This window comes from Cynocephalus volans, chromosome 16 (assembly GCF_027409185.1).
Source record: "Cynocephalus volans isolate mCynVol1 chromosome 16, mCynVol1.pri, whole genome shotgun sequence".
Taxonomy (NCBI): domain Eukaryota; kingdom Metazoa; phylum Chordata; class Mammalia; order Dermoptera; family Cynocephalidae; genus Cynocephalus; species Cynocephalus volans.
Window position 1 is genome coordinate 2,716,643 of NC_084475.1, and position 14,496 is coordinate 2,731,138.

General features: G+C 41.1%; 1 protein-coding gene across 2 annotated transcripts in view; it reads right to left on the minus strand.

The window, feature by feature from the left end:
• The window catches only part of LOC134364985 (serine/threonine-protein kinase tousled-like 2), a 67,790-nt gene that overhangs the window by 51,588 nt on the left and 1,706 nt on the right, over positions 1 to 14,496 (minus strand). For both annotated transcript variants that reach the window (XM_063081205.1, XM_063081206.1), the window contains exon 2: positions 13,779 to 13,864. In XM_063081205.1, the coding sequence (XP_062937275.1) occupies positions 13,779 to 13,859 (81 nt within the window). In that variant the 5' untranslated portion in view covers positions 13,860 to 13,864. The remainder of the gene's footprint in view (positions 1 to 13,778; positions 13,865 to 14,496) is intronic.

The following is a 14,496-nucleotide window of genomic DNA, read 5'->3' on the forward strand; positions in this document are numbered from 1 at the left end:
AATGTCGGGCCGAGCCCGTGGCGCAGTTGGGAGAGTGCGGCGCTGGGAGCACGGCGACGCTCCCGCCGCGGGTTCGAATCCTGAATAGGAACGGCTGGTGCACTCACTGGCTGAGTGCCGGTCACGAAAAAAATATATATATAAAAAATTATTACTAATGAGATGTATGTACTTTCTTTTTGTACTAAGTTTTCAAAATCAGTGTATATTTTACTCTTATAGCATATTTCAATTTGGATGCTGAATATTAACCAGAACTACTTAATCTGTGTTTAGATTTTATACAATTCACATTTGGAAAAGTAGATTCACATACCTAAGATGTCTTAAGCATACTTAAAAGTATTCCAATAAGTGAATCAAGTATCAAAAAATCATTTTCCTTTAGTATTTCACATGCTGATTGACAAAACTGCTTCATTTACCTTAGAAGAATTGACTTGACTTTGTAGCAAAAACATATAAGTTTCTGAACTATATCTGTCCTAGTTAAGCAAATTCACTAACTTTTGTGTCAACTCAGTATTATTAACATGAAATTGAAAGGGGAAGTGTATAAAGTGAAAAACAACTCTAAATTTATTAATATCAACAAAACATTCTTTAAACTTTTCTTGTCACATTGCAGCCAGTTTATGTAAGGCAATTGATGACAATTAAAATCTGTATGAAAATAAAACTTAAAAAAAAAAAAATCTTCTGTATGTTTAGGCTGACCAGTTAGCTCAGCTGTTTAGAATGTAGCCTTGTAACACACACACACACACAAAATCTGCATTTTTTTGTTAGAAAAATGTGTATTAATTTGCATTATAGAAAAGTTTCAGTTTTAGCTAGACAGGTTCAAAAATTTATGCTAAGTTGCAAATGAGTGTTTTCTTTATTGGAGCTTCAATTTTAGCTCATTCATGTGCAATGAGATCATATGCACTTTTTTTAATTTATAGAAATGTTATTGTGGCTGATAGTTTTTATTCATCACTGTGTTACTTCCTTACTCCCATGTGTACACCTTTGCTTCTAATCACTGCACACTTCTTCATGGTACATGCTCATATCTCACCCAGACATTCTCCTGGTGATGGAGGCCCAGACTGCTTCTAATTCCTGTCACCACAAATCATGCTGTAGTGAGCATCTTTATTCATGTCCCTTCCAGACTCATGAGATTTCTTTCAGCTTGATAGCCCTTCTGTTTCTACCCTTCATATCTCTTAGCTTTTCTTTTATATTTTCTGTTCCTTTGCCTTTCTTTTTTTCCTTCTGGGAGATATTCTCTTTTGTCTTTCAATTCCCTAATTTGTTTCCCAGCTGTGTCCTTTCTGCTACTTTTCAAATCTATTGTGCACTCTTAGAGATTACTTTTTCATACCTAACATGGCTGCTTGTTTTTTTAAAACTTTTTTTTCCCTTTAAATGACTACACTTTTCTTTCTTTTTTTTTTTTAAAAGATGACCGGTAAGGGGATCTCAACCCTTGGCTTGGTGTTGTCAGCACCACGCTCAGCCAGTGAGCAAACTGGCCATCCCTATATGGGATCCGAACCCGTGGCCTTGGTGTTATCAGCACCGTACTCTACCGAGTGAGCCACGGGCCGGCCTTAAATGACTACACTTTTCACAGCTGATATTTCTTTATGTTTTCTTGTTCTGGTATCATATTGATAATATTTTCCTTTACCTCTTTTAGCATGTTTATTATGCTATTTTTAAAATCTTGGTCTGCTGTTGTCATATTTCTACTTAAGGTGCAATCTGTAATCAAGTAAGTTGTATCCTGTTGAATTAGTTGTGCTCCTCACCTGTCTTGTTATTTTGTCCTTGGGCGTATAGGTTGCTCTGTCCAACAGTGCATACCAGTGCCCTTTAGCTCAGGGAGTGAGGGAGGTGAATGAGCCCTAAAACTGAGAACCCTAGAACCCTAGGCACTGAAACTCCCATGTCACTCAGGCTCTCAGGTCAGGGCTTCACTCCCACCCTCCGGCCCCCTGCCCAGGGAGAAGCAGCCTTAGGGGAGGTACTTCTTAGATTGTAATTCACCTGCCCTGGGAGTTTGTTTAGAGGGGCTGAGGAGGGGAAACATCTGTCCAAATTAAGTTGTCCCCCCCTTTTTTTATCAGCTCCTCACCAGCACAGTGCATCTTCAGTGCCCTGATGTTACCCATGCCAGCACTTGGACCACAGGCTGGAGTTATGGCAGGTAAGGAGGTAGCCGTGTTTGTTCCAAAATGGTGGTGGAGGAAAAAAGAGAACCCTGAAAGCTTTTTTTTTTCCCTTCACTATTCCACAGCTGTGCTCAGCCACCTCCATCCCCAGATCAAAGCTGCCCCTCTACCACACACACATACCAGTTCAAAACAGGACCCTCCCTGTCGTAGACTGAATTATGTCCCCCCAAACTCACTGAAGCTTGAATTGTGTCCCCCAAGTTTTATGTATTAGAAACTTGGCCCCTACTGTTGCTGTTAAGGGGGTGGGAAATCCTATTATGGTAATTGAAAGGGGAAGTCTTGAAGAGGTGATTAGATTGTAGGACTGTGCAGTAGTGAATGGATTAATAATGGTGGTCAGGGGTGTGGTTCTGGGGACTTTAAAAGGAGAGTGAATGAGGAGATTGGTCTGCTTCACCATTTTTGCAATGTGATACTCTGCTGTCACTGTCACCACACAAAGGCTCTCACCAGATGTGTTCCCTGGACTTTGGACTTCCCAGCCTCAGAAACTGTAAGCAACTAATTATAAATCATCCAGTTCCAGGTATTTTGTTATAAGCAATAGAAATGGACTAATACACTCCCCTTCGCCCAAGGGGTTTCTCACAGTTTTCTTCATTTCTAGGTATTTTTCTCTTTGTAATTCTTCAGTGGTTGATCTTGGGGAAGGAAGCAACAATCACACTAGTTCAGTCAGGACACAAGCTTAAGGATGTTGAACTCTTGCTCAGTGCTAAACGCTGTTCTAAGCATGCCACTTGTATTGACTCATTTAATCCTCAGAACTACCCTGTGAAATTATAATAGCACCCCCATTTTACAGATGAGAAAACTGAGGCAAAAGGAAGTTTGCCCATGGAACTAAATGAGTCAGGAGTCTAACCCAGGCAGTCTGGCTCCTGAGTGGGCCGTCTTAATCTCTGCCTTACAGTAAAGCCCAGACTGCTGAGTGTTCTTTATGTGGACGGATTAATGTAGCATTGGCCAGAGCATTGCCCTGTGATGGCCAGGCTTATGAGACATCAGCCAGAAGAGAGGAGGGAGGGTGACAAGGACAAAGCATTAACAGCCAGGCCTGCTGTCAGCAGCATTTGGTCCCAGGCAGGAGACTCTGACAGATCTCTCTGAGCAGGACACAGGACTTACGTGGTTAGAGGTGAAGGGAGGAGGAGTTGAGTGTTCATGAGCCCAGCCCAGATGAGGGCTGATGTCAGTTCTCCGTGCATTCGTCTCCAGATTTGACGTCTTATATAAACTGGTTGGTGTGAGACGCTGTCCTGCACTTTCAATCCACTGAATTTGAAGTCCTTCCAGTGGGAGCAGTTGGGTGGGCCGGAGCTACTCTGGCTCAGAAACCACTAGGTGCCTCCCAGAGGCAGTGACAGGCTGCCAGTGCGCAGGGCTGTGTCTCTTCACTCTCCTGCATCTCCTCTCTCCTTTTCTCTGATTGGTTGGCACGTACTGGAGGGCAAGTCCCTGTCATAGGCCCCGTGAAGAGTACTCTGGAGGGATAGGATTTGAAGGTGAAAGTCAGTGAGCATGACACACAATGAGGACATAAGAGGGTGAAGGCTGATTCCAGGTACTGGACTCTCACGAATGGGGAGCTTCGTGAACTTTAGTAAAGACAAAGCCAGCGTCAGGTACCTTGATTCTTGGTGCACAGCCCTTTCCCTGAAACCACAGCTCTCTTCTAGTCATTTCTGAAGTGCCAGGCACTTTTCTTGCTGGGGTTGCTGAAAGAAAATCAGTACCTGATTTGAGGAACCTTTCTCCCCTGCTGGGGCGCCTGTGGCAGAAGGCTTCAGGCAGGCGGGTTCCTCCTCTGAGTGTTCACTGACAAGCAGGCTGCCACATGCTTTCTGAGCCACAGATATTTCACACCATGGGTTCCCATCGGCTGCCTTCCCCCCCCCTTTCCTCCACACCTCTTCCTCATTCCTAAACCTACACCACCTTACAATCCTTTTAGCCACTGCCCCTCACTTTGTCCCTTCCTCATGTGTACCCCTCTCCAGGGGTTCCTTCAGGGAAACCTGAGAAGCCTGAACACACTTCCAGCTTCATCTGCCCGGGAAAGCAAAGAGAAGTTAACACAGATGCATCCTGTATGGCAGAGGTTCTTTGCAGTGTCTTACATTATTTCATGCAATTCTCAGGACAACTTGAGAAGGAAATGTTGACTGTTGAGGGTTCTGAGGGTTCTCAGCCCAAGATTAGGAAGCGGTGAAACCCGGCTTCAGACCTCCAAAGTCCATGCTCTTTTAGTGTTTTCAGATACCCCCAGAGCCTCATTCAGCTTTCCCAGCTTTCTACCCTCATATCTCTGATCCCTTGTAGACTTGATAGTTTGCTTCTCCTTAGAATTAAAAAAAGATTAAAAAGGGAAGAAAGAAAAGGAAAGGAAAGAAAAGAACAGCCTCTCAGTTCTTGTCTTTTGAGGATCATACTTTTTTCTAGAACGACTAGAATGACTTGTTTTGTCACCGAAAGGGGACATATGAGAGCATTTCATCCAGTGGTTATTCAAAAATTTTAAGCCATGGAGTCATTTCTTAGAAAATGATGGAGGAAGCCCCAGTCTATAAAAGACACAGGAGCAGTGCTGACTGAGTTGGCGGTGGTGGAGGGAGCTCCCAGGCCCGGCCTCTCGATGTGCCTTGCAGTCTGAAGCATGTCCATGGAGTCTTAGAATGCTGTCGAACATCATTGGAAAGCTCCTGATTCTTTCAGCTGACAGATAAGCAAGCTGAGGCCCAGAGAAGGGAAGCAGCTGGCACAGTCAGTACTGGAGACTGGCTCTTCCAGCTTCTAGCCTGCAGCTTTCCATAGGCTTTCTCAGGAAATCCCAGCCTGTGTATCTCTGTAAAAATCCTGCAGGACACCTAGTTCAGGAAGGGGTGTAGGTGGAGGCAGAGACAGAGGAGGGGCTGGGCTGCCTCTTTTTCTCCTTCCTCATCACCAGCTACCTGAGCTCCCACCCCCTTAGGTAATGAGGTAGATCAGGGAGGGGACTGACAGGGAAGATGGAAGGATGCAAGCAAATGTCCAAGGAGCAGGTGACAAGGCATCAGGTTTGATGGTGTGAAGGAAGAAAGAAGGTGAGGCAGAAGGTGAGGTGAAGAGGTGAGGTAAAGAGAGTGAAGGATCTGCTGCCCCAGCTCAGGGCAGGGACTGGCTCAGGCCTGGGCCCTGGTCTTGTTCCAGTATCCCCTTGGGCAAGTCCTGTCCCCTTTCCTGCCTCGTTTTCCTTTGAAGGCTTCTCTGTGTACCAGCAGTGAGTGCACGAGACTATAGGAGGGGCAGTGTGCTGTAAGAGAGCAATGTCCACCGGGGGTCAGAATCAGCTGGCCCAGCTCTGTCTGTAAATAGATCCATACCTTGAGGCAGCTCAAAAGTCTCCCTGGGTCTTACATTCCTCACCTGCAAAATGGATGGGACCAGATGATCTCTGAGGGTCCTCTTGGCTCTGAAAGTAATGATCTGGGATGTGGAGCCTGTGCTTAGGGAGCCGGGGACTGGGCAGATGTGGGCTGCAGGGCACCTAGAATTGTAGGCTCAGGAGCTAACGGGCCAGGCACTCTGGAGTCTAGCAGTCTTGCTTTGTAGGTGAGGAAACTGGGCCGGCAAAGGCAAAGTGACTTCTCTGCTTCTCTCAGCTTTATTCCTCTTTTTCCTCTGAAGACCACCCCCTCTGTGGGGTCTAAAGATTCAGCTCAAAGCAGTTCTGTGCAGTGAATAAACTTTTTTCTTGTTGTTTTTCTTGTTTTTTTTTGGGGGGGGGGGTTGGCGGCTGGCCAGTACAAGATTAGAACTGTGGACCCTGGTGTTATTGGCACCATGCTCTAACCAATGTTCTTTTTTTTTTAAAATACTTTATTGCCTTTCAAAGTTTTTTTTTTTTTTTTACAAAAACAGTACATGCTCATTATAAAAATTTCCATTAATACAGGAAGTGAAAAAAGTAAAAAACTGCACATTGCTGTCATCCTCCCGCCCTCACCCCCAGGTCCCTAGGGGTGTCTCCTGCAAACAGTTTAGTGTGTATCCATCCCAACCTTTCTGATGAACAAACATGTATGCTTTTGCCCACTTAATGGGATTATAATATAAATTATTCAAACATAAACTTTAGAATCAGACACACCTAGGGTGTAATCCCACCTCATGGCTATTTATTTGAATGACTTTGGCCAACTTATTTAACCTTTTAGTCTCCATATCCCTATGTGTGAAAAGGGAGTAATAATAGTATCTACCTTACAGGATTGTGGTGAAGATTTAATGAGATTTTATGTGAATAGTGCTTAACAGTGCCTGGTATATAGTAAGCACCACACACACACACGCATGTGCACCACACACACACACACAATGTCCAGGAGGCACAGGATGAGTTAGGGATAGAGTAAGAACTAGATTCCAAGTTTTCTGACTTCCAGTCCCCTGACTTCCTGCTTCTTCCCCAGGTCCCCCTGGGCACACGGTACGTGCTCAATACTTGTTGAATGAATGAGTGCGGTTGGGGTAAGGGGTAGATCTAGGGATTTGAGGTCTGTGGAGTTTCTGGGATGCCTGCTCTGGGAAAGGGAGGACTTCACTCTGTGGGTTGGGAGGGTGGGGACAGCGTGGGCTGCTGGACCAGTTGTTGCTTCAGGGCTTCATGCCAGGAGAGTTGAGCCTCAGGACAGAGTTGAGGGCCCAGAGTGGCTCTCAGCTTAAAGGATCTTGGCTTAAAAGGAATGTGCAGTGGGCTGCCTCTGCTCAGGAGGGGCTAAAAAAAGCCTCACCCTCCCCTGGGCTTTGCATGAGGGTTATCAACTGTTCGAGTCAGCTCATCTCTCTGGCTGCTCTGGCATTTTTAAGAGGGTCTGTTTTCCTGGCTCCTCTGGGTTTCCACCAATTGGCAAGAAGGGGCCAGCCTGTCCCAGAGGTGGAGGCCAAGGGGAGTGAGGTGTGGAAGACAGGGAGGGGGCTATTAGCCCCGAAGCAGGTGACAATACACAGTTGTCGGCTGTACCCTGAGATGTTTCTTCCTTTTATAGTCAGCAGCAGTTGCTTTTGCTCTCACCCAGCCCCTCTGTGAGAGCTGGTATGGATGTTCCTGAAACAATTGCAGATAGATCTGCCATATGACCCAGCTATTCCACTGCTGGGAATATACCCAGAGGAATGGAAATCAAGTTGAAGGGATACCTGTTCTCCAATGTTCACTGCAGCACTATTTATAAGAGCCAAGAGCTGGAACCAGCCCGAATGTCCATCATCAGATGAGTGGATACAGAAAATGTGGTACATCTACACAATGGAATACTACTCTGCTATAAAAAAGAATGAAATACTGCCATTCGCAACAATATGGATGGACCTAGAGAGAATTATATTAAGTGAAATGAGTCAGGCACAGACAGAGAAATATCACATGTTCTCACTTATTTGTGGGAGCTAAAAATAAATAAATAAGTACACAAATAAACTGGGGGGGAGGGAAGAAGACATTACAATGACAATTCCTTGAAGTTGATACGACAAGCAAACAGAAAGGAGGTTGTTGGGAGGGAGGGAGGTTTGGTAATGGGCCACAATAATCAACCACATTGTATATCGACAAAATAAAATTAAATTAAAAAAAAGAAGAAGAAAGAAAATTTTGAAAATGGGCAAAGAGATAGATTATCTTCAACACAATGGCATTTATGCTAAAAATTAAAAAATAGTAAAATGAAGAAAAAAAAAAAAAAAAAAGGGAAAATGGAAGCCAGTGGACCACAGGAAACAATGTGCTGAAAGAAAATAATAGCCAGCCTAGAATTTGAAACTTAGCAAAAGTATCATTCAAGAATTAAATCAGGGAGGGTGCCAGTGCAGTGGTGTTTACAACTAATTGATCACAACTGGTTACAAATTTCTTTGTTCCTTCTCCACTCCCACTGCTTCAATTGACTAGCCTTAAAAAAAAAAAAAAAAAAAAAAAAGAAAGCCAAAGTAAACATTTTTAAGCAGATAAAATGAGGAGACCCATAATAGGGGAATTCCAAAGAATGTATTTAAGCAAAAGAAAAAGTATTCCAGATAGATCAGAGATACAAAGAGAATGAAGAACAAAGTGTATATAGGTCAATCTAAATGAATAACGACTGTATAAAAGACTCAATAATACCTGTGGATCCTTAAACATACACACACACATACAAGCACAAACAAATGGTGCATACCTGACATTTTTTGCATTTTCAAAACCCATGAAACTATAATCAATATTTGCTCATCAATTGTATCAAATCTACCACACTCATAATGGAAGATGTTAAAAACACGGGAAACCAGGAGAAAGAGTACATGGGAACTCTCTATACTAAATGCTCAATTTTCTGTAAACTTAAAAGTGCTCTAAAAAATAAAGTCTATTAAATAAATACGAGTATATGTATATATGTGTGTGTATATGTATATACTCACACACACACACAATTAAGTATATAACAGCAACAGCATGTAGTGGGAGAGGACTAAACAGTTAAATCTTCAAGGCCCTTGTACTGACCAAGAGGAGGACAAAGATACTGATTAACGTTAACTTTTTTTAAAAAAAGATGACCGGGTAAGGGGATCTTAACCCTTGGCTTGGTGTTGTCAGCACCACGCTCACCCAGTGAGCTAACCGGCCATCCCTATATAGGGATCCGAACCTGTGGCCTTGGTGTTATCAGCACCACACTCTCCCGAGTGAGCCACGGGCCGGCTTCATAACTGTGAAAACTTCTAATCAATGAAATGTAGTTACATGACAGAGGAAAAAGGTATCAGTTGGTTAAACATCTCTTTAGAAGTCAAATTTGATTATTTAAGGTGAATGCATACCAGACTTACAAATTTATAAAAGAGAAAAAGAGATAATTTTTCTTTGAGAAGATATTTTATGTCTACTATGTGGTACTATTTAAACATATGATGTTACTTTAGGCTCTACATGACATCAGCATACTGCATAATCCTTTTTACTTAATACAACTGAAACCAATGACATTAATCAAAAAAGGTTAGAATGGAGAATCTTAAGGGGGAAAAAAAAGACAACTTAAATATTTTCTTTGGACTTAGAGCATGTAAATGTACATTCTTTTGACAGTCTTTCGATGTAGGCCTTTTGAGTTATAGATCACTGATTGCAGTCTTACACAAACCACACCCATAACACACCATTACAATTTCCAGTTTTGATTTCTTTTAAAAGTGAGAACCTAGGCTGAGCCCGTGGCGCACTCGGGAGAGTGTGGCGCTGGGAGCGCGGCGACGCTCCGGCCGCGGGTTCGGATCCTATATAGGAATGGCCGGTTTGCTCACTGGCTGAGCGTGGTGCTGACAACACCAAGCCAAGGGTTAAGATCCCCTTACCGGTCATCTTTAAAAAAAAAAAGTGAGAACTTAAAAGATACTTGCCCAAGGATCTAAATGAAGAATTCTTTCAAATTAAAAAAATAACTATAAATTTTTACAGATATCTTCTTCTTATTGACTCACCTTATAGTCTTTCTAGGGCAGTTAACTTATTTTTCAAAGAAAAAACAATTCTCTCATTTTACAATCATTTTTCATTAGTTTATGCAATTTGTATTAGGTTATATAATTACAACACGAGTGCAAGTTGTCATAAAGTTGTCAGTCTTTAATTCAACTGGTGGAGCAATGCAGTGGGTATCAGTCAGTATGGATTATAAAGAGAATGGAGAATGTCCATTAATCCAGTGAGTTAAGAACATATTTGTTAAACAATATCCCTGTTATAAAAGATCTAAATTCACTTCTTATTGCTTCTCTTGTACTTGGAATAGCACCTGGCACATACTACAAGTATTTGCCACTATATTAGCATTCATATTCAACTAGGTACAGGTAACAGTGCATGCAAGGGTAGAATTCCACCTACTTTACACAGTCTCCAGAATTGGAGACTATCTGTACTTAAACTGTCAAAAGAACGCATAGTAGGGAATATACACTGCAGCAGTTCCTGATTGAATACATATGAATACAAGATACAGTCGGTTTCACACTACTGGAAGTGGATTATCCAGCGCTTAAAGGAAGAGACCTTAAAAAAGAAGTAGGATATCTCACATATCAGGTCAACAAGAAATTAAGAAGTAGGTTCAAAACCCAACTTAACCATAACACCTCAAAACTGCTAACAGAATGGTTCCAGGTCCTCCTAAAAAGTGGTAGTTAGACTAAGAGGAGAGCCTGCCACAGGCTTTTCCGTGCACGTTAGACTACCCTCCCCTATCACCAACTCACAAATGACAGAAAACATCACCAAGCTTTTAAACAAAAACCACACAGCACATCCCAAAGCCCAAGAGGAATGTCTTCTGGTTTGGCAATTATGACGTCAGTACATATGCCAATAGAAATAGAAACTGAATGCATACTAATACCATGCAAAAGAATAATTTGCAAATTAAAAAACTAAGTTTAAGTAACAAGCAACTTAAATATGATTAATAAATGTGGAGTTGTGGCCATTCAGTTGTGGCCTAAGTTTTGTGATGTATATCTAATTTGCAGGCGTAAAAACCTTAAAGTAACAACAGAAGAGCTATAATAACCAAGAATTTCAAAGACTGTAGCTACTTACAACACCCTTGTCCACTAGGAAAGAATCCACAGTGGCACTGACTTTCTTCCTTCTATGGACATCAAAAAGTACTGAAAATGTTACAAATAGTTAGGAGAAACTCAAAGACAGCCCATGAGGCTCCACCAGTCCCACTAGATGGCACCATCACAGGGAAGTCACTCTGCTCTCCCATTTGGAGCAGCAAGAGCTGAAACCTCTCTTGATCTCTGCAAAACTGAAAGCTGTCATCAGCACAGTGATATCCTCACTGGGAAATTATGACCCATAATGAGAATTCAAAGCTAGGAAGAGGAGTTTTTCCAAAAGCACTCTCTTCCCCTAGTATCACTGCCCCTACACTACCCTCATTTCAAATCAATGGTGTTTTGCAGGTTAAAAAAAAAAAAAAAAGGTCATCCAAAATGGAGATTTTCTTTTCCTCTTCCTAGGAAGAGGAAAACTTTTTTAAACTAAAGAATAATTTACTTTTTTTCCCCAAGTCTCTGTTACATTAAAAGAAATATTCTCCTACTAGTACTTAAATGACACATTTATTGTAATCAATATACTTGCCATCACTGGAAAGATCAAATAAAAAAAAATTAATGGCATAAAAACAATGGATATAGATGAGCTTTTCTCTGTACAGATAACTTCTTTCTCTCTATGTTAAAGGTAGAACTTCCTATAAAACTGGTTGCTGCATTAAAGTTTTCTAACACCCTAGTTACATGATTTTAAATTGGTTCTAGGCAACAAAATGCAGAATGGCACTCATTCCTATCACTTATGCCCTTCTCTATCAAAAGTATACTTGGATATAGCCATTATGAACCTTAAAACAGAATGAAAGAAAAACATCCCAACAACAAAGACCAATGAGTTTAAACTATGTACAATATGAATACAAACTTACTGCCTTAATAGGGGACCATTTAACAGATTTGGATATGAGCTTTATGCTGAATTCCCAAGTTAAAAGACATTATCAAAGGTCAAAATTAAGTAATTAACTGAACCAGAGATTGATTTCATACTCAAATAAACTGCTCCCTTCTATTTGAAGCTACTTCACCTGGATTGGAGAATTTGCATTTGCACGTGTAACTTCAATATATAACAATGTTGACGAGTACAGCCACTCCAAAGTGCCACAGAAGTCAGTTATTTAATTTAAGTGGACAAAGAAATCAAAAACTAATGTGTAACAAATCCTGCATTCCCAACAGCCCCTTGTCATGGCTCTAATACAGCTCTCATCACAGTATCGTCTCTTTTTGTCTCTCTTTTTCTCTCCATACTGCAGGTTTGGAGGCACAAAGCTGAGGTATCATCCCTGACACTTTGCACAATGCCTACCATACAGTAGGTACTTATTATCTGTGTTGAATGAACAAAAACTATCAAGCTATCCCAGCTTACCAAAATTGTGAGACCCATCAAAGAAGCCACTTTTCCCAACTAAATCACACACACACCTTCTCCTTGAAGAAGTTACTGACCAAAGCATGAGGTAACACCTAGGTTGCCATGAGACATAGGATTTCTTGAAATACACAGAAAGAAATGTATCACATTGGTCAAAGATCAAAAATTACTACATTCACACATCCGAAGTCCAAGTAATGTGACAATCATGGATCAGTGAAGCTTTTAAATAAAACATCCTAAATATACTCTACATATTTTATTAAAATCTTAAGTGTTTTACATATTGTACTAAAATCATCGTATAAGAGCAGAGGGGTAGAACAGCAGGTACATAAGGACGCACAGGAAACTAACATTGCTTAACTTCAAAACTGCCCATTAATGGAGGCTTGATTTTATTTTATGTTCCCATTACAAAAATAAAAACAGTGAACAAGAAGGAAAAATAGGAGGCATGAGAAAGCAGTCTGGGAGTGCAATCAGGAGGAATCTGCTGAACTGCAGATTTGGAGAACTGACAGACTTTGCAAAGGCAGATTTTTCAATACTCTACTGTGGAATATACTATAAAGCATATGTACTTCATAGGGCCTGGTTTTCCAAAGCCTTGCAGTTTCAAATATTGACCTTGCAGAGGACTGGAAATTTTCCTCAGGCTATAAAGTCTCTGGTGTAAGATAAAGATTTGTGGCACAGCAAGGTTGCTGGCTCAAGGACAGACAGGTTACTGATTGATATGTGTAGATAGTGGAAAATTGCTGTAAGAAGGAATGTTTGCTAAAATCAAGCTTGTGTTGATAGGACCACTTAATTGTCTACTGGAATGTCATCTGACTTGTTTCACTGAAAGTTACCAGCCTATATTGTTAAACTATAATCCCACCTATGTTCTCTTCCTGTAACTTCCTGGTCTGGAAAATAAATGCAGGAAGAGAACCCCAATTCGGGGTTAATTTCCCAAGGAAGGAATGCCTCTCGCTGGAGCATTCCCAAGGGAAGTTAACTGCTTCGGGGCCTCTCACTGCTCAGAAGAGATGGGCTTTGAGTAATCCTTTGCGTCTCCACCACCCAGGGGAAGTGGGGTGACAAATCTGTGGGGGGCAAAGCAACATAAAGCAACACTCTACCATACAACTACCCAAAAAGTCCAGTGTAATGAAACTATGCAATGCCTTATAATTAACAGTCTCTTTCTGAATGACTGAGAAGTTTTAACAAAATATGGCGTAGAATCTAGATATACATCCTATTAGTACCCTTGCAAAAAGACCCATGGGAAACTTCTCCTATATTGGAAAGGAAAAAAAGAAGCATATAGTCCCATGTAGATCACCTTCAAATGTATTATTAAATGATTCTCAGAATGACTGGCCAGATTTAAAAGTTCACTGCAACCATGAACCAACCAAACCTTCTCCCCTGCAATCTATCAGTACGGTCAACCCAAACTGCTCTTAATCATTTTTTAAATGTGCTTAAATTAGACTATGAATGGTGTTCATTATCATTTTACTCACCTTACTGACACCAACTCCAGTAAACCTGGCCTCTAATAATTCCTGCCGTCGTGGGTCCAGGCTATGCAATTCTTCCATCATTTCTACTGAAAAAGAAAAACTAGGCTGTGAAACCATGAAAACTAAAATGTGAGGAACCAATTTTATTTATAACAAAATTCACAGTAATTATTTCACTGAATGGTCACATGCAGGTAAATCTCAAGTAAATATAGCATAAAAGTGGTAAGTGACAATGTGTTGCATCAAATAGTAAAACATTTAAAGTTACAGAGCGGCTCAGAAGTCCTCTTCTATGAGGACCATTTACTCTTCCCTCGTTCTGATTTTATTTTAACAGCCCCCAAACCTCAGACCCTTCATATAATCTCTGTAAAAGTTGAGCACAGGGAAAAAACAAAACAAGGGCTAGCTTGAAAAAGAAAATTCCTCCTACCAACCTTTGAATCTAGCTAAGTACTTTCAAATACCTCTTTCCCAAACACACAGGAACTAGTTCTTAAACTAAAAATAAGAATCATTAATAACAATTTCAAAAGAATATAGCATGAATCAGAAGCTACAAATAACTTCAAATAACACTATTATATAGCCCCTTTCTCTGAAGACATCACAGCAGCTCATGAAGATAGGAATTATCCTATCTAAATAAATTTAATAAAGAACCCATGGTAAAACCATCAACCTGCATTCACTCAGGAAATTAATATAGCTCCAT